Genomic DNA, 26794 nt, shown 5'->3' on the forward strand with positions numbered 1-26794 from the left:
AAATATTTATTACTTTTTATTGTCCAGATCCATTTTTTAGCTCTCCCTTTTGCTTAATGTTTATTTGAGGAAACTGTTTTTTCTACAGGATGACTAAATGATTGTCCTCTGTTCTGGGAAGGCTCAAATATTATGAGAGCAAAATCAGAAGGATGATACTTATATGTTTAAAAGTAGTACCATCTGTTTGTGTCGACTCTTCAGATGCATCCACCCCTCTACATTTCCTCTCAGTTCATGAGGGAATGAAGTATGATTTCACTTTACTTAGGCTTGCTTTACATCCCTAAACAAGCAGTATGGAAGCCGCTGACCCTGAATCTGCGACAGCTGCTTTCTGTGGCAAGAGGTTTATAGGCATTGACTTGCCAGATGGATAGGCATTGTTTTGTATGTTTCTCCACACAAAAAGATGCCCTCAGCTGTTTTGGACTGCAAGGAGGAATCACTTTACCTGCAGCTGATGTTAAACTTACACATGTAAAGTGATTCCTATGTGGAGTATTCTCCATTCATATTCTGTTTCAGCTGGCATCCCTAGCCTTCAGCTACCCATTATTCCTAGGTCAGCCTATATTAATAGGAAACAAACTAATTGTATTTATGGGCAGCTCTGAACCCCAGTACAGCCATATAATAAACATCAATTCATTCCTCTACAGGAGGTCGCCAGCAGCAAATCAGCTACCTGTCTCCAAAGTACACATTCAAGGTATGTGTTCTATTGGGATAAAAATATTGCTTCGTTCCATTACAAACTTACCTGAAGTTTCATATCAAAAGACCAAGGCATTTACAGCATCAAGCAGAGATGTATCATCATTATAATACATTCCATAATGGATGATTGCTGGTCAAGCATAGGTGGGAGAAAAACTATTCCTCAAGCCGTTTTGTCATTGTACTTTGTGTTTTGCAACACAATTGAATAGCACAGATGAGAAAAATCCTGGCTGAGGAGGTTAGAACAGAAACAGATGGCAAGATATCTATGCAAAAATTGCCTAGAAGAAGAGAAGTATAGTGGCAGACAGGAAGAGGATGGAGGAAATGATTCATTGTTGAAATGCAAAGGGTTCATTGTTGAAGACTTTACAGTAAAGGGGATACAAAAACAATTGTGAGCAACATTTTCATTTGACAAAGGGATGGATTTCATTGCTCAATGTGCTTTTTGCAAAAACAATATGCCTAACTGTTGATGGTATGTGTCAACTGAAATACAACAATTCTTCATGCATAAGCGTTCAAGGTCACTGCAACAGCTCCAAGCATAAGTCTTCCTGAAATTCATGCAACAGCCTTATTTCTAAGGGTGGCAGTGCAATTGAGATTGCTAGGGAAATGGATTCAGATGTCTCACTCTCCTCTCTAGAACAGAGGAATGCAGTGGGATCAAATATATTGCCCTGATTTTTTTTAAAAAGTCTCCTTTTATCATCTCTAAAGCAAATCCAACATTTCTCCAAAAGCAATACTCCTCCCTTTGTTCCTTTAAATAAGCCAATTTTCCATTCAGTGGCAGCCCCTGACCACCACTGAGTGATCTCAGAAAGCTAAGGAGGGTCAGATCTGATCAGTGCTTAGGTGGGGGATCATTGGGAAATCCCAAGGCTTTAGATGAAACTGGGAAGTTGAAAAAACATCCAAGGAAAATCAGTTCTCTATTGTTGCTGATAAAATGACATGGACGTGGAGTCAAACTCAAATAAAAGGAGATTTACCTTTTTAGCACTTACTTAATGCTTCCACGACCTGGCATAAGGTATCAGTTCTGGGCTGTCTTTCTTTAGCTATACAATTCTCAGGTTGCACTCATATCACCTGACTATTTAGCTTTCTCACTATATGACACACAATTTTCTGTTGGTATTGGGAGAAAAATTGGTAACTATGGCAATATATATTTTTTCATTGTAATAATATAAGCCAGATATAACTAGAATATAAGATTTTTTTTAAAAAAAATAGTTGCCTCTATTACACAGATTTGGAAGAAAATGATATCCAGGTTTAGTAAGTATAATTGATTTGGAAACAGATGGCACCTAGAATTCCAGCCAGCATCCCTGACATTCAGAAAGATAGATTCCATTCATTTTGAGAAATGTGCCATGTAGTCTTTATTTCATCAGCATTTACTCTAGAAAGACTAGAGTAAAATTACTTACTGGCCGAATCTTCAATGTGCTCTGCTTCTGTTCATTGTTTCTTTAGAATTAATGGATTTTTACAGAACAAAAAGCAGGTACCTGTTTAAGAGTCACTTGACACGATGGGATCTTTGAGCAAAAGTACTCAGTTATATTCCATTTGAAGTGTATTCATTTTCTATCCAGTCTGCAATTCCGTTGTGAGGTTATAGTATTAACCTCAAATAAGACTACCATATTTTGGCATTAGAAAATGTTCATGAACCCTCGAATGGTCATGCATTGTTTTTGTAGTAGCTATGTGAAATGTGGTTACTCAATATTATAATGCTGAATATTGATTATGAGATCACTACTGAAAAACTGCACAATTCAGTTCCCCTTCTCTAACGCCTCCTGTTCTTTGGTTTTCTTTATTTTTAGAATACAAACGGTTCTGTGCTTAGCTGCAGCATCAGATTTTCATCTTGCCCTTTTTGTCTCTGCTTTCTTTTAAAGCAGAAAACAGCCTTCAGATATCTCCCCAATCCCCACAACAAGACTTCTCTGGAAAATGTAAGGTTTATTTAAACTGCAGCAATGGATGATAAATTAGATATTGGGAATTATTTAACTGACACCAGCACTTAGATGACTCACTCTGTACAGAGAAAGGAGTAAGTGAATTTGCTGAGTAGTGTGGTGACAAAATTCCCTTGTCTTGATTGTTTGATTAGGCACCTTGAGACTTGCAAAGGCTTAAATAGGCTTTATGTACCTACTTTACACCCTTGTCCCCCCCCCCCCATTTAAAAATTATACTTCAAAAATGAATAACCTACCAATGAATTTTGACCATATAATCTTTTGGATGTGGATACAAAAAAAATGTACGTTCTAAGCCAGACTTGTGCCACTGTAATAGGATTTTTGTGCAGTTGTACATCAGTAGACCAACGAAGAAAGACTGTGACTAAATGCAGGAGGATGAAGTGGAGTAGCAGTAGTGTTTGCATCTGTTGTTAATGCTGTCTCTTGGATAGAGCTGAAGTCATCTATGGGTCTACCAGAAAGCAAAAGAGACAAATCAGCAGTGAGCAAAACACTTCACGTGCTTATTTTTCTATTCTTCATTTGTACTAAGTGCTTTCAAAATTCAAATTCTGTGGGGTTTTGTTCCCACTCTTTGTAGACTTGAATGTGTTGTGGTAGGTGAATCTAAGAAAAGAAGAAAGTGTGGATGCACACCCACACCATACAGTGGCATGCAGATAAGGATGGTATCAGATTGGATAGTGCTATATTTTCCTTCAAGAAACTTCTGCATATAACTGACCAAAGTATTCCATTTGCAATGTAATTGTCCTACACATATGAGCTCAGAGGTGAATCCCATTGCAAGTCTGATCCTTAGACACAATGGGACAGTTCTCTAGCGAGATGTTTTGGGAATTATGAGTAGGCACAAATCCTTAGTTACTCAATTTGTTATTATGTGGATTTTACTGATAGGGATAGGGAGGCTTAGGAATTTTCATCATTACAAAATAATTAGGTTGGTATTAGATTTGGTATACCCAAGGTAGGTGGGAAATGAGCAAATACCATTTGCTATTTCTCTTTGAACAGCAATACTTATTTTGCCACCCCTGTTCCATGAAGTTAAACTGGAAAATAGATCTTAGTCTAAATTAACTCATTTTGGAGAAAGACTTCTGAGTAAGCATGTATCAGGTTGCACTGTTAGTCAAAATATTGAATAACAGTGATGATGATTCTCTAGTTTATATTCTGTCTTCCAGGAGCTTGTGGCATTCATAGCACTCTGTCTTCCCCTTTTCCCCCAAAAGTGAGGTAGGTTGAACTGAGAGAGAATGACTGGGCCAAAGCTGCTTTCATTTTCCTCGGTAGAGAAGGGGACTTCGCAGTCGATTTCCCCTGCCGGTCCTCACCCTTCGCCCTCGGGCACGCCGCCGCGCGGTGCCCCTCCTTGCCACAGCGCAGGCACTGCCCCTTCGCGTAACGCCGCTCCTTCTCCTCTTCCCAGGAACGTTGTCCGGATCGTCCAAAGGAGCCCGAGGGGCGGGTGGGCTTGCCATCTCGCCCCGACTTCGTTGCTCATCTCTGCGCAAAAACCTCGTGGGCATGCTCAGCTTTTCCAGCGAGCTGGATCCACCCGTGCAAACTGTCAGGGTCATCTCGCCCCAGCGACCAGTGCAGCACTTCGGTGTTTAAACCATCTTTGAACAGCTCTATGACAGTTGCCTGCGACCAATCTTCCACCTTCCCCGCTAGTGCTTTAAATTCCAGCGCGTAGTCAGCCACAGTTCTCGATCCCTGCTTGAGTTCTTTCAAGGCACGCTTCGCCCGCTCCTTCGCTAGTGGATCCTCGAAATGATGCTGTAGAGCCCAGAGGAATTCGTCGAATATCTCCAGTTCAGGGGCTTCCGACTGGCACATCTGTACATACCGGTCCGCTGCCCTCCCCTTAAGCTTGGTGGCAATGGTGATGATTTTCACTTTTTCCAATCGAAAAAGCGACCCCCACTCTTCCATGTACGCCTTGGCATTCATCAGGAAGAACGAGAGTTTTGTCGGGTCTCCGTCGAACTTGACAGAGAAGTCCCTCAATCCTCTGCCCGACGGGCTGCGTCCCCCCACTGGCGGTTCAGCTGCTCTGACAGGTCCCGCCCGCCTCCGCTCAGGGATGGGCGGCGACGCTAGTTCCACCCTGGGAGCCCGATCCCCCTCTTTTGGGCGAGCTCCCCTTCTCCGTTCTGGGGACTGTGCCTGGGAGGAAGGGGTGGAATGCCACTGGCTTGACCCCTCCCGCACCTCTTTCAGCGAACTCAGGTCCATGCTCATTTTCTGCAGAATGAGCTCCAGGGAGTCCATCTTCGACTCTAGCACCCAGATTCGGTCTGGAGTGGGGGAGTCCCCCCTCGGCAGCACCTGTACCACCGTTGGCGACAGCGGGTATCTCTGCCTCCAGGACGAGCCCCTCGCCTCCGAGAAGTCCCCCCGACTGTCGTCCCAGGTGACCAGTTCACCCGGGGTCGTGACTGTGGTCTCTGGCGCGGTCTTCATGCCCGTAGCTTCGCCTTCAGACCCCGAACTCGCCTCCTCTCGAATCGCTGAGAGTTCTCCCAGGGGGGCTCTGTCGGGGCGCATCATGGTAGAATCGGGCTCTCCCTCACTCGACCCCTCACTCTCCACGAGTAGCACATCTGGATCGGTCATCGCCAGCACTCTCCCTCACAGGATCGGACGAACTTGTCTTTTCCTGGATAGGGACCAGCGGGATTTGAAGTTTTGGATTCTCAGCTTTATGTAATGGTTGCCTATCCCAAACACTCAGACTCACAAGAGGTTACTTAAATGAAATCTGATTTATTAGGGAAATTATGACAGTTACAGAGAAAGCTGAGAATGACTAAAAGCGCACCAAATACAAACTAAAAACCCTCGGCTCCAAACGTAATCCCTCCCCCCTACCAGCCATAGCAACCACCCCCCTCCCAGGTGCTGGTGACCGTTTTCCACACATCCTGGGAAAGCAACCTTGAATACATGAGATAACCCAAATACATTCCAACCCAGCAGCCAACAGATAAGAACTCCCCGAAGAGGAATCTTCCTCCCTTCTGAGATCAAACACGTATCAGGCTAATGACATGCAAAACGTTACGATGTACCAAGCACATTGAAACGGTGAACATGACATTGGTCCTTAACAATCCACCACATTGGCATAGATAATATGCCAGTAACAGAAGCAATGTTATGCCTAGCTGAACAGTACACACTGGTACCATGTCAATGCAACCTATGTGATGCCTGAACGTAAAAGAACAGGCTGTAATAATTGATCTTTCAAAAATATTTCTCTAGTTACAACACTAAGGTTTAGTCCCAACATGAAGTTTAAAGAAAATAAATATGTCATGTTACTGTTTCAATGTGCACTGTACATCGTAATGTTTCACATGCCATGGTGCTGACGCGCGTTGCTGTTGGGAGGGAGCTGCTGTGAAACCTTGTGCCAAGCTCTGTATCTATGTTCATTTCAATGGAATGTGTTTGGGTTATGTGCTCTGCTCAAGGACTTTTCCCGCAGACCATCAGAAGCCATTAGGAGCACCTGGGATTGTGAGCCTGGGAAGATTCTACAGGGCGAGGGATCTCGTTTGTACCGAGGGTTTTTTAGTTTGCATTTGGCGCACTTTTTTCATTCTCAGCTTTCTTTGTGAACCTGCATACTATTCTTTAATAAATCAGATATCTTTGAATTCCTGCTCATGAGTCTGATGGTGTTTAGAATAGGCAATCATTACAAAATAATCATATGCTGCTTGAGTAGCAGTTTCAGTATTCGGCATATATCTTATCCAGTTATTAGCTCAATGTGAATTGTTGTTCTTAAGTGTTATTATTTTAGGGAAATATACTTTTTTTTCTAATTTGAAATGATACGACACATTGTTATGTGCACATTTCTAAAAAAGTATGGATATTGAAATATATTTTGATGAAATATATGGAATATGGTTTCCCACCTCTTAGTAACAAGGCTTGGTGCTCCATTTACTATATTATTATACTTTGATTCATAACATTGACACAGTAAATTAACATATTCACTCAGAGATCATTTTCTTTGCTTTTGAAGTGTGATTTATATCCTATAAAGAGGCATACAAAACTCCTAAAGCTAAAATAGAAATGTATACAGCAGACTTCATTCAGGATTTTTAATGGAAGTTATGGGAATACATCTGATTCTAAGAGGCAGTTCAGCATGGTAAATAAATAGCATTCATTCAGCACTTTCTTAAAAGGTTATCCAGAATTACTCTATCCGCAGTGAAAACCTTACATTGAAATACTGCATTTTTAGAGTTGAAAACACTTCACTTTCACAGTCTTTTATGAGACCGAGCCCTCTACATTAATATTATGGTCACCATGTTGCCAGTGTGGCTAAGAGAATTTTGGCTTTCTTGAGTCTATACAGTGAATTTGAGTTTGAGGCTAGCCTACAGCCTTTTCCTCTGCTATACCAGTTGCTGAACTAAATTTTCTTTAAACATATGTTCAGTCTTATCGTAACATGTTTCATCCTTAAAGCTACAGCAGGAATGAATGAATGAATGAATGAATGAATGAATGAATGAATGAATGAATGAATATATATATATATATATATATATATATATATATATATATATATAAAACAAGTTCTAGGAATACATCCCATGTTTTGTTTTAAACTGCTGAAATTGTTCCCTTTTATTTTGTTTTAATTACAGACCACAGGAACACACAGAAATGTTTTCATTAATTAAAAAGGTTCTTGTGGGATAAGAAAGGCAAGTATTGGACAAATAAACAAATCTAGACTGTGGGAACATGAGTTCTGCAAGTGTATAATAAACAATGATTTCGAGTGGAGTACTGTGTACTGCTCAGTGTATAAGGCTGAGGCTGAGGAAGGCCAGGCTGAAATCTTTGGGAATGGCCTCACTGAATGACATCCAGCCATTATCTCTCAGTAAAGTTAAGAGATAAAATGGGGGTAGCTGGGTGTAGGATAAAATAGAATGGAATAGATGTCCATATACAGTATGTGCGTGTGCGTGCGCCCATGCACACATGTGTGTTTATTAATCCAAGTTGTTCACTACTACATTTTGAAACTGAAAACAGGAAGGAGTATTACACTCTTCCACAGTAGGATCTTTTGAAGGTGGCTTTAAAAACAAGCAAAATATTACGAACACATTTCTTGAATTACGTTTTGCATTCAAGTGGTACCAACTTGGAACTTTGGAAATTCACTTGCATGAATACTGCCATGAAAACTACATGATTTGAAGGCATCTTTACTTTATTGTATATAAAACAAAACCTTTATTTTTTTTTAAAAAAAGAGAATCCAGTATTAGGTGGAAACTGAATCACAACTCTGGTTTGCATGGTACTGAGTGTTATTTTCTCTATTATTTATAATAATTGAATTATACATATAAATTATACATATTAATAATTGAATTATTAATTCAATTAACATTGAATTATACATATAAATTATCTGACTTGATTGAAAAAAAGCCCATTGTGCAAATCAAACACCTAGAAAACTCATCAAGACTTTCCAAACATTTCATCTAATTTTCAAAACAAGCAGGAATATGCTCACCCATTGCCTTTGTGTCAATGATGTAGTCAAAAATAATAATTTTATTTTCTGACTTTGCTCTTTACCATATGTTTGGAATTAATATTAGACCAAGGTTTTCAAACTCTTTGGGGCAGAGAACCTGTTACTTAAAAAAAAACAAAAACCCAGAACCCCTGATCAAGTGACAGAAAATTGGTTGCATTTAAGTGAACTTTTTTGTTTTGTCATAAAGTTCTTGCAGAATGATAGGGTTCTACAGAACACAGTTTGGAAAACCCTGCTGTAGATTACTCTAAACTCCTCCTGGCAATGATTTAACGTCAATATTTTGTAAAGGAGTATTTGCATATAATACTCTGCAAACATTATAGAACATAATTCAACTTTCAAATGTTGTCCTTCAGTATATATTGACAACCATCTTAACACTGTAATGTTAAGGCAACAGATCTTAGGACATATCTGACCTTATCTAGCTTTGGAAGCTAAGCAAAGTTGGGCTTGGTTAATATATGGATGGGAGCAGGGAATCACAAGAGCTGTAAGTTGTGTGGAAAAGTTGAAAAAAAAACTCCGGAAAGCAGCAGCAAACCATTTCTGTACTGTTGTCAAAAAAACTGTACAGAAGTATCCATGAAGTGACCAGGAGTTTATTTTCCCTTTTGAGGAACAGCACGAGTGCCTGAAACCTTTGCTCACCTTAAAGCACATATTTTACTTTTTAATGCCACCCCAAAGTGCAAAAAATGTCTCAGGTAACATCAGGACATAAAATAAATAATCTCTCAAAATAATATGAATTATATCACTCTGGTAAGGTGAATCGGAATGGAATGGAATAAATGTAGCCCTCAACCTAAAAAACATTGCCTATCCCTGTTCTAACTAAATTGAATAGGTAATACGCTGACCAGGGATAAGCAACAGATAGGCCTAGAACTACTGGTAGATTTCTGGTTGATTGGCAAGATCCATAAAAGGAATTAAAAGTTTATTCCTTTCACATCCTACAGAATCTTGTTCATATTAAGTCTCTTTCAGGCACCTGTATAGATGCAAGTACATCTTTCAGTACTATTCAGGTCTCAGATCACATGGAGAGAGCATTCAAGTCAACGTGAGTACATTTCACATTCAGATTTCCCCCTGAACACATGAAGGCTGGACAGAGACAAGGGAGGGCTACGTACACACAACCTCTTCCTCTGACTTTGAGCTCTCCACGTGTTCATGCAAACCCTGAACAGAGAAGTACAATTGAGGTAGAAGGAGCTTCTCTGTCACCAGAGAATGGCAAGCTCCATATCTTGCTATCTAGCCCCCATTTTTTCTTAGTGTAGAAGTAATTTTTGTATTATTATTTTTAATTAAACTTGATGATGTGGACAGCTGGAACCAGCAAATATGTAAGCTGTTGTTCTGTGCTTGGAGTCAGTAAGAGCAATCTTTGTAACACAATAAAGTATTGAGAAAAAGAAACCAATCATTCTAAAAGCCACAGAGATAAAACAGTGACTTGGCTTATGTCAGTATACCGTCAAAGTCTGTCCTGCCACATGGCTAAGAGTGAATTGACTGATGTTCCAAAGACACTGCTTACAACCTAAATGTTGTTTCCTGCATTGCAGACGTAGTTCATTCCCACAGTGAATCCACTTCTCATTTTCCCATTGCTTAGAAACAAGCTCCCCCTGAAAGTTGGAATCATGCATCTTAGTAAGCATTTCAGTTATGCTATTGACGTCAATGCAGTCATTAAATAGATTGCCTGCCCTCCTGACAGTAAGCTTATGCCGAAGACCTAGAGGCAGACGCATTTTGAAAGAAGAACATCAGGTTTTCTTTCAGCCGTTTGAGAAAATGGGGGGGGGGTTCTTTCTTAGTATTTCTGTACTTCACAATTTCTCTGCATTTCAAAATGTTTTTTCCTTGCATTGCTGAGAATCGCTGGTAGACTCAGATGTTACTGTTCAATTCCTAGATACACAAACAATTTTAAATGGGTGGCTCAAGAATTACTCCTTATGATCAGCTTCAGCTGGAAAGTGCCACAAATTTTATGTCTTGGAGTTCATTTCTCTTGCATGCATCATGTAACTTTAATCAACTAAACCTTTTTAGCCTTTGACTCCAGACCTTCTGGGATTGATTTCATTGAGTCTATTAAAAAATAGCTGCCGTTTCTCCTGTGGGCTCTGAAGACATGTCAGCCAATCATGTTTCCATAGCAACTGATGTAAACTGTTCCCCATCAGCCACACCTGTGAACTTTCATGTTAGACATTCCACACGTGCTACACTCATCATGCGCTCTGCCATTCTGTCCAATCCAAATGTCATCTATGGCAGCTGAGCAAGTTATGATGATGTCAGTGGGACTCCCCGTGTAGTCAAGGAACCCTTCTGAGGTTCCAGTAGGAGGGAGGGGACTTTTTCCGGGTGAATTACTTACAGATTCATTCATTATCCTGACCAGTTACAGTCTAGAGCTTCCTATCTTCTGTCGATGCACAGTAAAGGGTATGCAGCTGTCTGAAACTGACAGATCAGATTTTTCTTTAAAAAGACTATTAAAGGCCCACAGCTGAGGATATAGGGCAGCTGTAAATATGTGGCAGACGACTTTGCCCTCTGATGGAACTATCAGGTATGTTTCAGAGAAAATTAGATAATTTTCCAGTGTTTTCTTATTGGTTGCTTTTCTTTATTGCTCCATGCTTTTTCTCTAGGTTAAGAAGTGTTCTTCCTACCTTACTGTTGTAGCTTCTTTCACAGTCTTCACTAATTAACTTGAAACATTCCAGATATTCCTCTATAAGCCATATTTTAGGTTCATAAAACTGATATTTGACCTGCTTTACAGATTAAAAAAAAGTTTATGTAGAAAAACTCAATTTGAACAATTACAATTCTAATTAAATGTGCTTTATTTAGAGGGTAGCACCTTTACCATAATGACATTTTTAAATAGTACAGTTCTGACCTGGGAGATGATTTTTACAATTTTTGTTTGCATCCAATTTCATTTGACTCTGTGATATGATATTGATTAAAAACAGCATGGTCGTACCTTGAATCATCCCAGAAAGCTCTCCTGGTTTCACAGATTGATGCCAACTGGGAATGGGAAAGATAAAACTAAACCTCCACAAGGTAGTGGATACATACCAATTATATGTAAGGAAGGATTTGCACATGTCAATGAGTTAGTGAAGCAAAATTTAATCTGTGTGAAAGCAACTTCAAAATATCGTATTTATACAGTATTTTGCAGCTGAGCTTTGGGAAATGAGTTGCCACTGAAAATTAATTCAGGAATCAAGAAAGCAGATGGCAACAATTACTCCTAATTCTTTCATTAACTCTTGTTCTTATGGGATCCATGCCATGTCTTACTCCTGCTAATGTCAGTGACTGTCAGAAAAATCTGGGAAAAGACCAGAAGCCATAACATGAAACAATTATGGAAATATTAAAAAAAATAAAAATCTGATGCTAGTCAGAGGACCCAAAAGATCGAATGTTAGTACTGCTGTCTTCTCTCCAGTCCATTCCATAATAGGAAGAATAAAGTTTTTTATATGCCTTACTTAGGTGTTTGATAGGAACTTCTATTTTAATTTTTTTGCCAAGTTTATAATTACAGGCCAATCCTATAAGGAATCTTAGAGTAATTGAGATAAAAATTACAGGGGAATTGAATTAAAGCCAGGTCAATAAATAAGAAGGAAGAATAAAAATGTAGTCATAAGCATAATCAGTACAATGGTTGTAGACAAAATTACCTACCTCTTAAACATATATCTGTATATTTTGTTAATACCTACAAAATATGAGTTATAGTTTTAATTGATACTGGACCATATCATGCTTAAATTTTTCAGAACAAGGTATCTTAACCTTTAATGAATGTTGACTTCTTTGTTTTACTCATCCCAAAATATACGTATGTATGATTTATACAAATGGAAATAGTTTCTACATGGACATCATTCTGTATAGAAAATATACCCATAATTATAAATTCCTCACTAACCTTAGAATTCCAACCAGGTGCTTAAATAAGGTCAATACTGATGATGTTCTCATTGGATTTAAAATAATTATCTTTCCTTAACTTGTTCAGTTAGGAGCTCTTGGGATGTTTACTCAGAAACAAGTTCTATTCTGTCAATTGGAATTGAATCTCAAGTCTGTTTAGAATGGCAACCTTAAACATAACTTTTAATGTTTACATAATCTTTTGGATTAACCTCCATATTTTAAATAAAATTGAAGGGTTTGGTAGTGAAATAAATTCCATTACTATCCTGCAAAAAAACAAAAATAAAGCCCCAGATGCACTCAAACATGTTTTATTGAGAGAAATTGCTGTAAGAAATAATTTAAAAAGCAGTTGTATCAAACTTTTATCTCATTTTTGTTTGTTACTGCATTAATAAACTGCATTTAATAGAAATAAAAATGCTGGAACAAAAAGTAAGGGCAGATTTTTTTTCTTTTTTTGCAATATTTATTCTTGTTTAGATCAGTAATGTCCCTTCTTTGTTTTGAACATAAGCATGCTTCTACTTTAGTTTTTTACAGATTAGGCATCACACAGATTTCTAAAAACTATGTTATATTGTTCCCAACTCATGATGCTAAGGGTATTTGAACTATCCTCACTTTGCAAATTCTTGAACCAATTTGAAGGTGATCAGTGATTGCCTTTGATTCTGGCCAACTTGAAATCTTGAAAATAAGGAATAAATATAATTGCCCTACTCCAAGCTGCTAAGATGCTGCAAAAACATGGTACTCCCATTTCACTGAAAAGAGAAAGAGAAAGGGACATAGCTAGGTCCTTTGCCAGCTTTTGACCAGTGCTGAAAAGAAAAGGGGAAAATGCTTCATCTCTGCTCTTTTTGCCTGGTATGCTAAGTAGATGTGAAGCTATCAAGTTAACATTTTTTCTACAGGACCCTAAGCTCAGAAACCTGAAAGAAAAGGGAGGTAGAAGTTCTTTCCAATGGGGAAACTGAGCCACAGTGTACCAAAGAATAATAAGCTGGAAATAAATCAAGTCTGTTCTGCAACACCTTGGAGATCATGGGGGCGTAGAGGTTAAGAGTGCTTTCCAAATGGCCTAGAATCCTTATTTGAAAGTATCTACTAGTAAAATTGCTGCCTGATCAAGATTCTGAAATGGATGTACAATTTTCTTAATTAACATTTTCATTTTAAAAAACCCTAAATAAGTATTAAATAACTGTAATTCTTAAAAAAGTTATAACAATTGATTTACAGAGTTCCAGGTTTTTTTTACATACTGTAGTACTACAAACCATTTAAATTATGGCTAGACGAGGTAGGAATCCTCAGAATGATATTTGTTGTTTATTCATTCAGTCACTTCCGACTCTTCGTGACTTCATGGACCAGCCCACGCCAGAGCTTCCTGTCAGTTGTCAACATCCCCAGCTCCCCCAGGGACGAGTCCGTCACCTCTAGAATATCATCCATCCACCTTGCCCTTGGTTGGCCCCTCTTCCTTTTGCCTTCCACTCTCCCTAGCATCAGCATCTTCTCCAGGGTGTCCAGTCTTCTCATTATGTGGCCAAAGTATTTCAGTTTTGCCTTTAATATCATTCCTTCCAGTGAGCAGTCCGGCTTTATTTCCTGGAGTATGGACTGGTTTGATCTTCTTGCAGTCCAAGGCACTCTCAGAATTTTCCTCCAACACCACAGTTCCAAAGCATCTATCTTCCTTCTCTCAGCCTTCCTTATGGTCCAGCTCTCACAGCCATATGTTACTACTGGGAATGCCATTGCTTTAACTATGCAGACCTTTGTTGTCAGTGTGATGTCTCTGCTCTTGACTATTTTATTGAGATTTGTCATTGCTCTTCTCCCAAGGATTAAACGTCTTCTGATTTCCTGACTGCAGTCAGCATCCGCAGTAATCTTTGCACCTAGAAATACAAAGTCTTTCACTGCCTCTACATTTTCTCCCTCTATTTGCCAGTTATCAATCAAGCTGGTTGCTATAACCTTGGTTTTTTCAGGTTTAGCTGCAAGCCAGCTTTTGCACTTTCTTCTTTCACCTTCATCATAAGGCTCCTCAGTTCCTCTTTGCTTTCAGCCATCAAAGTGGTATCATCTGCATATCTGAGATTGTTAATGTTTCTTCCAGAGATTTTAACTCCAGCCTTGGATTCCTCAAGCCCAGCATGTCGCATGATGTGTTCTGCGTACAAGTTGAATAGGTAGGGTGAGAGTATACAACCCTGCCGTACTCCTTTCCCAATCTTAAACCAGTCCGTTCTTCCGTGGTCTGTTCTTACTGTTGCTACTTGGTCGTTATACAGATTCTTCAGGAGGCAGACAAGATGACTTGGTATCCCCATACTGCTAAGAACTTGCCACAATTTGTGATGGTCCACACAGTCAAAGGCTTTAGAATAGTCAATAAACAGAAATAGATGTTTTTCTGAAACTCCCTAGCTTTTTCCATTATCCAGCAGGTATTGGCAATTTGGTCCCAAGTTCCTCTGCCTTTTCTAAACCCAGCTTGTACATCTGGCAATTCTCGCTCCATGAATTGCTGAAGTCTACCTTGCAGGATCTTGAGCATTACCTTACTGGCATGTGAAATGAGTGCCACTGTTCGATAGTTTGAACATTCTTTAGTGTTTCCCTTTTTTGGTATGGGGATATAAGTTGATTTTTTCCAATCTGATGACCATGCTTGTGTTTTCCAAATTTGCTGGCATATAGCATGCATTAACTTGACAGCATCATCTCGCAAGATTTTGAACAATTCAGCTGGGATACTGTCGTCTCCTGCTGCCTTGTTATTAGTGATGCTTCTTAAGGCCCATTCAACCTCACTCTTCAGGATGTCTGGCTCTAGCTCACTGACCACACCGTCAAAGCTATCCCCAATATTGTTATCCTTCCTATACAGGTCTTCTGTATATTCTTGCCACCTTTTCTTGATCTCTTCTTCTTCTGTTAGGTCCTTGCCATCTTTGTTTTTGATCATACCCATTTTTGCCTGGAATTTACCTCCAATGTTTCTAATTTTCTGGAAGAGGTCTCTTGTCCTTCCTTCCACTTCCACGCATTGCTTGTTTAAAAATAATTCCTTATCTCTTCTGGCTAGCCTCTGGAATTTTGCATTTAATTGGGCATATCTCCCCCTGTCACTGTTGCCTTTTGCTTTCCTTCTTTCTTGGGCTACTTCTAGTGTCTCAGCAGACAGCCATTTTGCCTTCTTGGTTTTCTCTTTCTTTGGGATGTATTTTGTTGCCACCTCCTGAACAATGTCACGGACCTCTGTCCAGAGTTCTTCCGGGACCCTATCTACTAAGTCCAGTCCCTTAAATCTATTCTTCACCTCCACTGCATATTCCTTAGGAATATTAGTGAGCTCATATCTAGCTGATCTGTGGGTCTTCCCTAATCTCTTTAGTCTGATCCTAAATTGTGCAAGAAGAAGTTCGTGATCTGAACAACAGTCAGCTCCAGGTCTTGTTTTTACCGACTGTATAGATGTCCGCCACCTTTGGCTGCAAAGGATGTAGTCAATCTGATTTCGGTGTTGTCCATCTGGTGAAGTCCACATATAAAGCCATCTCTTAGGTTGTTGGAAGAGAGTGTTTGTTATGCAGAGTGGGTTGTCTTGGCAAAATTCTATCAGCCTATGTCCTGCTTCGTTTTGTTCTCCCAGGCCATGCTTACCTGTAATTCCAGGTATCATTTGACTGCCCACCTTAGCATTCCAGTCTCCTGTGATGAAAATAACATCTCTTTTAGGTGTGTTGTCCAGTGCTGCAGATCCTCATAGAACTGTTCTACTTCAGCTTCTTCAGCATCTGTGATTTGGGCGTATATTTGGATCACTGTAATGTTAGATGGCTTGCCCTGAATTCGAATTGAGATCATTCTATTGTTTTTTGGATTGTATCCAAGCACTGCTTTAGCCACTTTACTATTAATTATGAAGGCTACTCCATTTCTTCTGTGGTCCTCTTGTCCACAGTAGTAGATCTGATGGTCATTTGATGTGAAGTGGCCCATTCCAGGCCAGTTCAGTTCACTGACGCCCAAAATGTCTATCTTTAATCTTGACATCTCACCAATAACCACATCCAATTTGCCCTGGCTCATAGATCTTACATTCCAGGTTCCAATGGTGTGTTAATGCTTAGAACATCGGATTCACCGTTCACCACCAGTACCATCGGCCGCTAGCCGTCCTTTCGACTTTGAGCTAGCTGCGTCATCACATCTGGGGCTAGCTGAACTCATCCTCTGTTCCTCCCCAGTAGCATTTTGACCATCTTCTGACCTGGGGGTCTCATCTTCCGATGGTATACCGACGTATCTCTGGTTGTACTGATCCATTTAGTTTTCATGGCAAGAATACTGGGGTGGGTTGCCATTACCTTCCCGTCATTGCATTTAGTCTGACCTCTCTGTCATGACCTTCCCGTCTTGGGTGTCCCTTCACGGTTTAGCTCATGGCATCATTGAGGTGCTCAAGCTCCAGCACCACAACAAGGTAACGATCCTTTGCTGAAGCAGAATGATATACCATCACTATTATCCTTATGCTGAGTTAAATGTTTCCTCCTTATCTCCTTCAGGTAGGCTGGGAATCATTTGTGTGCTGCATGGGGTTTAATAAATGGAAACACAATTGAGCTAAAGCTGAATTCTTGTTGATAGATGATTCAGGTACCTATGGAAGTGGCATTTGGCCTCTTCCAGATTGACAGTGGTCCAGTTCATACTGGGAGGCACTTTAGATTTATAATGCTTATGTTTCATTCAGCAGTGTTGAATGCTGAGTCCCAAATAAATTGCCAGGTATATTAAGATTATCATCTCAAGAAATATCTCTGTGTTTACATAAAAAGCAGATGGCAAATAGATGCAAGTCTGTATTATAGTTTACTTCAGATTCCATGGAGCTGACTGGCATTTTAGGATTACTGTATACAACTAAATAGTTAGAGAACAACACTAACATTAGGTTTTCAAAAAGCCATTAGCCATGCTTTGGTTTCCCATTCTGAGTCAGACATTGCTAGAGCATATCTTCCACCATTTCTGACCGTTGGTCATGTTGGTTGGAGTATTACATTCAAGCAATATCTGGGACTCAGGATTAGGAATCACTGTTTTAATAGGATATAGTACCTTTACCCATATCTTTCTACCTATCTGTTGCACTATTGTTCAAGATGGTGAACAATAGGTAGGTCAGACAAGAATCCAAAGGCCTGCAAAGAGTACTGAGTCATGTTCCAAGAAGCACAGTTTGCCAAAATGTTAATATTAAATGTTAAAGTATTTCAATGAACAGAAATTAGGTACCAGGGAAAACAGAAAAGTAGCTAGACTGAGGATAGTCCTTGATCTAGCCTTGAGTTATGACCAAGTGAAGGCATTTATGTTCCTCTGCTCAGTATTTTAATGCAGCCCAAGGATCAACAAGGAAATGGTGTTGCTTAGAAGCAGAGTCATAGTCCTGATAGACCTCTTGTCTTCCCCTGCAATTCAACACTCCAGAGATACTGAAAACTCAGAGATATCCAGGGGTCATCTAGTCATTTTGCAGACCAGATAGGTAGCCTTAAACACCTTGTCTGTCTAGAATTTTCTGAAGCATATTTGTGAACATATAGAGGATATAGGGAGGAAAAGGCCTCTTATAAAACACTTCTGTAGTATGTAATCCATGATATGTAAAAATGAATAGTCTTTCATATAATCATAGACAGACCTCAGCTGGGCTGCGAATATCCAGACATTAGAGTTTTCTGTATCTTGGTGCTGTCATCTAGTCGTCCTCCCGAATTTTGTAGGCTAGATATGCTATGCCTACATACACACATATAGGCATGTATACCCATTATGTTACTCCCTTTTTTGAGTAAAGAATATTATATAAACCACAGAAAAGAAGAAATAAAGAGTATGACAAAGAAAATAAAGCTATGAAATAAGTAAAAATAAAGGGCTATTTTACACTAACACAATTCACTATTCCTCACCATACCTTTCCATTCATTGCTTTTTGTTCTTTAAACTTTTCACCACCTCTCTTTTTGAGGATCTTATCAGCTCCATCAAACAATGACTTCCTTGGTTTTCCCTTTCCTCTTGCCCATTTTTTATTTCTTTGGATAGTCATTTCTAATTACAAACCACATATAAGCCACTGTCCTTCTACCAGTATTTGCACATCTGCCCAGTATAAAACTATACTGCACTTCCCAAATTTTGCTCATTTCCTCCTCTTGTACCCTTTTAAACAGAATTCTCTCAAATACTTTCCCAGGCACACTTAACAAATTAATCTTCCATAGGGTCTGCATTACCTCTTGCTACCTTTCCTTTTGCATAAGGGAACAATAATGGCATTCTTCTCATCATCAGGCACAGTTGCTGTCTTCATCCACACTTTAAAACAAGTCAGACAGCTACTCCATAAACAAACCGTATCCATATTTTAACACTTTTTAGTTACATTTCCCCCATTTTTCAACATTCTTATAGCATTTATAACTTCCTTTTTATAATTTTTTCTTGGACACTAACATTTACAGAATTTATTCAGTGTATCAATGTAATTCCCATACAAATCTTTGAAATACACCTTCCAGCATTCACTTACTTCACTTCCATCCAAATCATTTCAATCACTGCATTACTAATTCCATTCACTTTGCTGGAGGTTCCTTGCTTAACCCTTTTCACTCACTTCTGAAACCTTTTTTTAAAAATTTCCATCAAACTTTAATTATTCCTTGCAAAGACTAAGTTCTTTGCAAGTATCATTTGCTCTCTATGCACATTATACAGAATATTTCTTTCATCCTCATTTTTTGAGCATTCTCATACATGCATTTTTTCACATCCAGAGCCATTTCATCCTCCCACCAAGCTTCTTTTTCATACTTCTCTCAGGTGTAAGTGAACTTACTTTCCTGGTACTCTGTAATATTTTTTTCACTGTATTCCAAGCAGCTTCCATGTCCTCCTTCCTTATGTCCCATTTCAATCCATTCTATTGTAGGGTTAATCTATCTTCCAATACTTTTTCTTGAAGGACTCTACTTACTCTTCCTGCAGTTTTCTACTTTCACTGTTCTTTCACTTTTTCTTTCATGTCCATTTTTTTCTCTAATTCACTGTTGATGCTACATAATAATAATAATAATAATTTGTATGCTTAATCCATGTATTTGAAATAAACAAGCCTTTTCTAAGCAGATAGTCACCAATCTTCATTCTTATTCATTCTTGGGTCTCTGAATGGCCCAATTACTTTTTCTGAATTGTCTCAATCTGATTCATTTATTTATGTCACTTACCAAAATAATTTTCCTCCTAGATTGCACTTACTCAGAATGTTGCACACCTTTTCCATCCACACATCTGATTCTTTCATTTTTATTATTCTGTGGAGTGTAACTTTCATCGGTCAGCAGCCTGTGGATTTCTACATTCATATGCATCCACAACAATCTAGATGACATCCATTCAAACTTCTTGACATACATTTTAGCTCTTTGATTCAGAATTAAGCCTACACCTTCACTTCCCTGCATGTATTCATCATCTACTCCACAAGATTAAACTACCTTCCTTCAGATCTATTATCCTTATCTTAGTTTCATATATACAGTATGTGTGTATGTGTATATGTATATATATGTGTGTGTGCATATGCATACACACACACACACACTGTATATATATTCCATTCAATTTCATTTCTTACCATTTATTCCTCTTCAAGTCCATATTCCACGGTTGCTGCCAGATGGGCCCATAGGTAGACTTTTGCTACTGATCATGATTTTGGTCAATATAAGTTTTCATATAATACTTTTTAGCAAAAGAAGGAAAAAGTGGATTAGTCTACCAATCTTAGTCATACCCATGTGAAGGGGTAAGGATGGTACTGTTCAGTTTTGGCATATTTTGTTCATTAAATCACAGTCACAGTCAAAGCCCAGTCAAAGCCCAAGCATGCTCACTCTATTTTATGCAAACTCAGATCACTAATCTAGGGACAACCTTGCAAGCCAACATACTGTTGACGGCATCCCACCAACTAAGATAGAAATATACAATGTACTGAGACACACTCAGGATATACATGCCTAGTAATTATTAACTATAGCCAAATAGCATTCCTAAAAGTAAATTTCGGTTCTGTGTAATGCTTTACATTTCATTTTGCTCACAGAGCAGTATTAGTGCAGAGCATTTCATGTTCTGGCAGAGTTATGCTTTTCAGAACCACAGAAAGCAAACAGTGTACTGAAGCTACCACAAATCATAAAGGAAAATGATAGTAATTGGATGGCACCCAGTAGAAGTCACAAAGTGCAGGAAACTGTGTGTCAAATGTCATTTTCACATTAATATGTTAGCAGGCCTTAAAGAATGAAATTTACCTGCATACTTGAAGTACTCTGGTCAGTGAAGAAGCAGAAATAGCAAGGAAAAAGGAGAGTTATCTTGGGGTATGGACTGGAAGGAAATGGACAAAGACCTGGCTCCTTGAGCAGATGATGATTTGGCATATAATCATTTTATTGAGTCACCTCAGTTCTCCAATGCCCAGTGGAATTTTTGTAAGCATTCATGAATCAGTGAGGAAATGACCATTTGCCTGCAAATTCTGTTAAGTTAGAGCATTGAGGGAAGCCCCTGACAGTCAACAAGTGCATCTCTCAGGATAAACTTTTAAATGAAGTAATTAGCTGTAGGATATTCAGAGGACAATATTGATAGAGACAATATAAGGCAATAAAAATACATTACTTTTGCATAATTCCATTTGAGAAACAGCATCAGCCAGTTCAAATGTTTGGCCTCCAAGTCTCATAACACTTCTGAATCCTATTGATTATATTTGAAACACATATATGTGTAAATTTCTTCAAATTAAAGGCTATATTATGGATTTAAATAGGATGATGGAGGCTGCACTCTAAAAACAAACGAATAGATGGGACCAGGACAAAATTGATCTTGTATCAGAAAATAATAGCACATTTTAAAAAGAGCTAATTATGTGAATCATGTAATTTGAACATACGTATCTAAGAATGGTATTCAAAAGTGGCTAATGTAAACAGAGGCAATTTAAGAAATTTGCAGCCTGATGCAGGGGCACAAGGAAGCAAATCCCTTCCCCAGCTATTGTAAATACGTGTGATTGGGATGAAATAAAACCACAGTATTAGACACACATACCTACTTTTATTCAAGATCAACAAAAGGAATGAAATATTTTGGAAAACATTTATCCCAAAAATATTCAAATAAGGGCTGGATAGCATTCAGACTAACTTCCAATACACTTCAGGTTGATGTACAGTATCTCTTTTTACTATCTGAATATAAGTATTATTTAATGTAAGTACAGAGTCTCAGGTACACCTGCACTGCAGAAGACCTAGAATTGATGTCAGCTATTTCATATATTATAATTTTATTTCATATTTTGGTGTGTCAAAATAATATGCAGCTCTTTTGGCTTTGAAAGTTAAGGGTGTTTCTTACATACATGCTTAATTTGGGATTATTGAATGATCACCTGAACCCTGCCCAAATGTCTGCTGTCAGCTGCTGTAGATAATTTTGCTTCCTTCTCTATTACCTCTCTAAACTCCATTGTGACTTTCATGCATGTGATCTTAAGAATCTGGAGTACTGCTGTTAGGAATTTGCAGCGGATGAGTTCCAGGGGGGCAGCTTTGGAAAAGGGACCAAGACAAGATAATAAAGATGATGATGATGATGATGATGATGATGATGATGATGATGATAAATTTATATACCACCCAACTTCCAGTGATTCTGGGTGGTTTACAATTGTTAAAACATGTATAAAACAAAGAACAATACAGAAAACATAAAAACAGCATAAGACAACGATGGCAGAAGGGAACAGAAAGGAAGGGTATCAGTTGTCCTCTCCAAAGGCCTGGACAAAGAGCCAGATCTTTAAGGCCCTTCAAAATCCCACCAGGGTGGGAGCCATTCAAATTTCTCGGGGGGGGGGGGGGCTCATTCCAGAGGGTAGGCACTGCTACAGAGAAGATGTGCTTCCAGGGTCCTGATAGGTGGCACTGTTTAATTGGTGGAACCTGGAGCATGCCAATCCTGCCAGATCAAACCAGTTGGGCAGATCCTTCTAATAAATGCTGTAAGTTCTTGGATTCTCATTCCTTGGAGTAACAGTTTCCAGGCGAAGCTGTATATTTGACACCCAGATGTTTAACTATGAGATCTGCCCAAATGTGTTCCAATTTAAAAGCCAGGAATTGCCTTTGATGTCCTGGCAAAGACCATGATTTTGGTTTTATGACAATATATTTCCAGATGATCCTCTTTGCTGTAATGAACAAGGGTCCCCAGTGTTCCTCCAAGTCCTATAGAATTACCATGCCACCTGCATAAAACAGGATGGAGATGGATTTTTTTGTGGACTTGTGGGGGAGAGATGAATGTTCAGGCCATCTACATCCACAGCATTTAGAAGGAGCAAGACAGATGTGCAGCCTAGTTTGACACCCTTACTGGTTGGAACAGCACTTGAAGAAAGAAAAACCCTAGGGGGATTGCCTAAGGGGATATACCATCATGGAGGGTGTATATGAAAGACAGCAAGCACTGATTGATCAAAGAAACTTCCATTTTTTCCCACCATATGGATCTAGAGATGGAGTCAAATGTGGACTTGAGAACTATAAAAGCTAAGTACAAGGAAATTCTGGGAAGAATGGAGTATTTCTTAATGAAATGCTGAGTCATTAGGCAGTGATCAAAGGTAGCTTGGCCCTGAATCAACCTGTTCCTACGCTAGGAACTTTTCCTAGCATTTCCTAGGATTTTCTTATTTCGGCCAGTCTCATTGTTTCTAATATAGATGTCTCACATAGCACTTACTGACTGTGCTGAGAAATCTAATGATCTGTAGGTTACTGGCTCATTACCCTACCATTTTGAAGATGGGAACAATAACTGCTGTCTCCAGTCCCTAGGGTTACAACTGTACTTACTGATGCTGAATTATTTTTTATTAGCTCAGAGGGGATTAACTCCTCATCATGAATCTTCCTAGCTGTTAGTTGAGGGATCAGATCCAGGATATTTGCAGGTGTCACTGGCAGCCAGACAGGCAGGCCCTCTACAGCATGCTGAGGATCCCATTGAAGAATAATTTTGCAGTCATTTTTTCTGTAGGATGGTTTTGCAACTGATTTTTAAGTAGGATCCAGTGCATTGGGGCATCTCAGGCTCAATTGCAAGAGCAGTTCAAGTACAGTAGTATGCATAAGGATTGTGGAAAAGGCAGTAATAGTTGTATTTTGCCCTTATTATTTTTCTGATGGGTGAGATAGAGATAGAGGTAGAGGGATAGGCAATAGCACTTTATTGATTAGCCACAAGGCCATATCATAATACAAAAGATTAAATAAAATTATAACTATAACTAAAAGTATAACTAAAAACAAAATCTTAGTTCATTTATCCTTATCACCCTTACAATTTACTCCAATCAGATCTACACGTGTGGCTCTCAATCGCACTGTTTTGTTAAAAAAGGAGGCCATTTTATATGTGATATATGAGTTCTGACCCCACATAAAATACATTGTTCTGAGATGAGTCCCAAGATAAAGTTCAAGATAATGATCTTTTTCTATGCTATACTACTGGCATTCAAATAATATATATGCTATATCCTCAGTCTCTGGTGTACCACGGATACATGTATCTTCATGAAAAGGGATTTGATTAAACCTTCCATAGTTTATGGAAAGTTTGCTCAAATCTTGCATGGGTAAACCTCCCCACCAAAAGGCGCTTGGGCATTTTGATTAGTAAACATTTTTCAATTTGATTTTTATGATTATGGATTTTGAGGTCATTTTGATCAGGGCAGGATTATTAAACATGGTAAGTAAGCCCCAGCCTATGGTCCATGCTTGTTCATTGTATCTTACACATACATTCCAAAAATTAACTAGCTGACTAAGGCTTATGGGTTCCCAAATGAAGTGTTATTTTAACAGTAATATTTATTTATTTATTTAATTTTCCTGAAGATTTTTTAAAAATATAGTATCTCCCTTGATTTGTAGCAAGAAAAAAGAAAAAAATAATGAGATACCAACAATAAATATATAAATAAATTTAAATAAATAAAAAATAAATGCACAATAAAGATATAACCATCTGAAGAACTCATATATATTCTATAGCAATTTATATAATCCTAGCCCTAAGACAGATATAATGTTTTTTTTCCTTAAACAGTGAAAAAGAAACATTAGCAACGGCTTAAAGCAGCATCACTGATTATGTACATAAATAATATGCTTGCAATATGAGTACAAACACTCATACACACTGAGAAATCGGCAGTGCTGGGCATTGACTAAGTTTAATGTTACTTGGAAACCCCTTTTGGATTTTTGTGTGAAACAGAAAAAAATGAAATCATATCTGGATTTGATCATTAGAAATAGCAATGGACAATAGAATTAATGAAAGCTATGTTGTAAACTTAGAATAGGAGTTTAATGCAAATGTGTACTTCTATCTGTAGCAAAGAAAGTCAGAAGTCATTCTTTTTCTGTCTTTTTTCTTTTTCTTTTTCTGTACTTTTGACTTTGCTCTCTTTTCTATTTTGTTTTCATACTTTACTTTTTTCATTTCTGGTTAGCTTTTATCTTGAAATATTAATAAAGTTTAATTTAAAAAAAGAGAGAGAGAAATCTGCAGTGCTGCGAATGGTGGAAGGAAAGGAAAAAACAACAACAACCAGCAGCAAGGTGGATAGGTTCAATTACAGTGGTAATGGGCGCACCCTTGGAAAACCCGAAGGACCAGGCTGAGAACAGATCATCCTGGAGAAAATAATCTATGTGGTTGCTAAGAGTTCATGCTGACTTGATGGCACACCATCATCATCATGATGAACAGGAAGCTTAAGTTCATTTGTGTTGGTTGGGTGTCAGAGGTGTTCTGCCTTTTTTCAAAATATTAAGCGAGATGTTTCATTTTGCTTGTTTGTGTTCAGTAAGTTCTATATCAGCTATAGCTTTACACTCAGAATTTGGTCACTGAATCTCTTTATTCAGACATAACATGAAACCATCCTTCTTTTTTGATGGCTGAGTTTTACTCCAGCAAGAGTTTTAACTTACTTAATTTTACTCCAGCCACTGTGTAAATGTAGGGGAGGGGATGGATGAGGGAGGTCATGCTTCCTCATAATATAATAAGCCACATCATCTGCTCCAATATTTATTTTTTAATATTACTTATTGACCTTTGAAATCCACTTCAACATGGGTAGGATGACTGGGAGCTGCTTCTATCTGCTGTTTATCAAGTGAAATTTCCCCTTTAATGCTGATACACTAAAACAGCTTCCAAAATCTTGGAACAATGAACAAGAGCTCAGGCAAGGTGCTGCTGCTAACCTTACTATAGTTCCCAAAGAACACTGCAAAAACACACATGTATCAAATAGCTAGAGGCCAATTTAAAACTTTTTCTTTTATTGTTGTCTGAAGAATCTCATAAATAGTAGTTTAAAGTTGATTTGACCAAAGTGTGGTCAGATGTGGCTTCAGGGGGAAAAAAGCATGCCTTTATAGGGTTGGAATCATAAAATAGGATCAGATGCTGAGTCCTTACTATAGTAGACTTTTGATAATGTATTTCTGTCGGGTGTGAAACCGCTACAGTGAAAAAACCTTGAAGAAGCATCTCATATAAGATTTTGTAAGAGGTGGTTTCTCAAACTAGCCAAATTTCTTCTTGCTCAATGCTAAAGTGAAATAGCTCGGGTTTAGAAGAACTTCCTCTTCTTTAAAATGTCTAATCTTTTCAGGAAATACTACTTGACCCTAGCTTTCTGTTTCTCCATAAAGCCTATTTCTGTGATTTCAGTAAGACTGGATGAACAATAATTTACCTCAGGTTAGGAGCACTATTGTAGCCCTTTGCAGGCTTTTAGCCTGCACATAGTTGATTAACTATTTGATTAAAAAGAACAGTATGGTGAAGATGAGGGTACATTGGCTAGTTGCAAAGTGCTCTGTTTTCCACCAATTTTTACTACAGAGAAGCCAGTGAAGAAGTTGGACCAGGACTGGGAAGATCCAGGTTCAAGTCCATTCTTACCTATGAAACTTCCTGGGTGATATTGGGCCAGCCGTTCTCTCTCAGCCCAACCTTCCTCACAGGGTTCTATTGTGGGAATATAAAAGAGATCCCATATAAATTACCTTCTGCTCTTGGATGAAGAACAAGATACAAATCCAGCAAATTTACAGAATAAACACATTCAGATGAACATGCTAAAGACTGCAGGGAGTTGCAAATATTTCCAGCTGAACATGCTAGAAACAGTGATCACAATCATATGAGTTCAGCCAAGTATACTTAT

The 26794-nt window shown here is 38.5% G+C and overlaps 1 protein-coding gene across 2 annotated transcripts in view; it reads left to right on the forward strand.

The window, feature by feature from the left end:
- PDE4B (phosphodiesterase 4B) overlaps window positions 1-26794 on the forward strand; it is a 247887-nt gene that overhangs the window by 182943 nt on the left and 38150 nt on the right. Inside the window, exon 7 of one of the 2 annotated variants that reach the window (XM_063298083.1) lies at window positions 663-712. In XM_063298083.1, coding sequence (XP_063154153.1) covers window positions 663-712 — 50 coding nt within the window. Of the gene's footprint in view, window positions 1-662; window positions 713-10794; window positions 10961-26794 lie in introns of those variants that run through there. The other variant, XM_063298081.1, reaches the window with a different exon arrangement.

This window comes from Candoia aspera, chromosome 3, assembly GCF_035149785.1.
Source record: "Candoia aspera isolate rCanAsp1 chromosome 3, rCanAsp1.hap2, whole genome shotgun sequence".
In the NCBI taxonomy this organism is placed as follows: Eukaryota; Metazoa; Chordata; class Lepidosauria; order Squamata; family Boidae; genus Candoia; species Candoia aspera.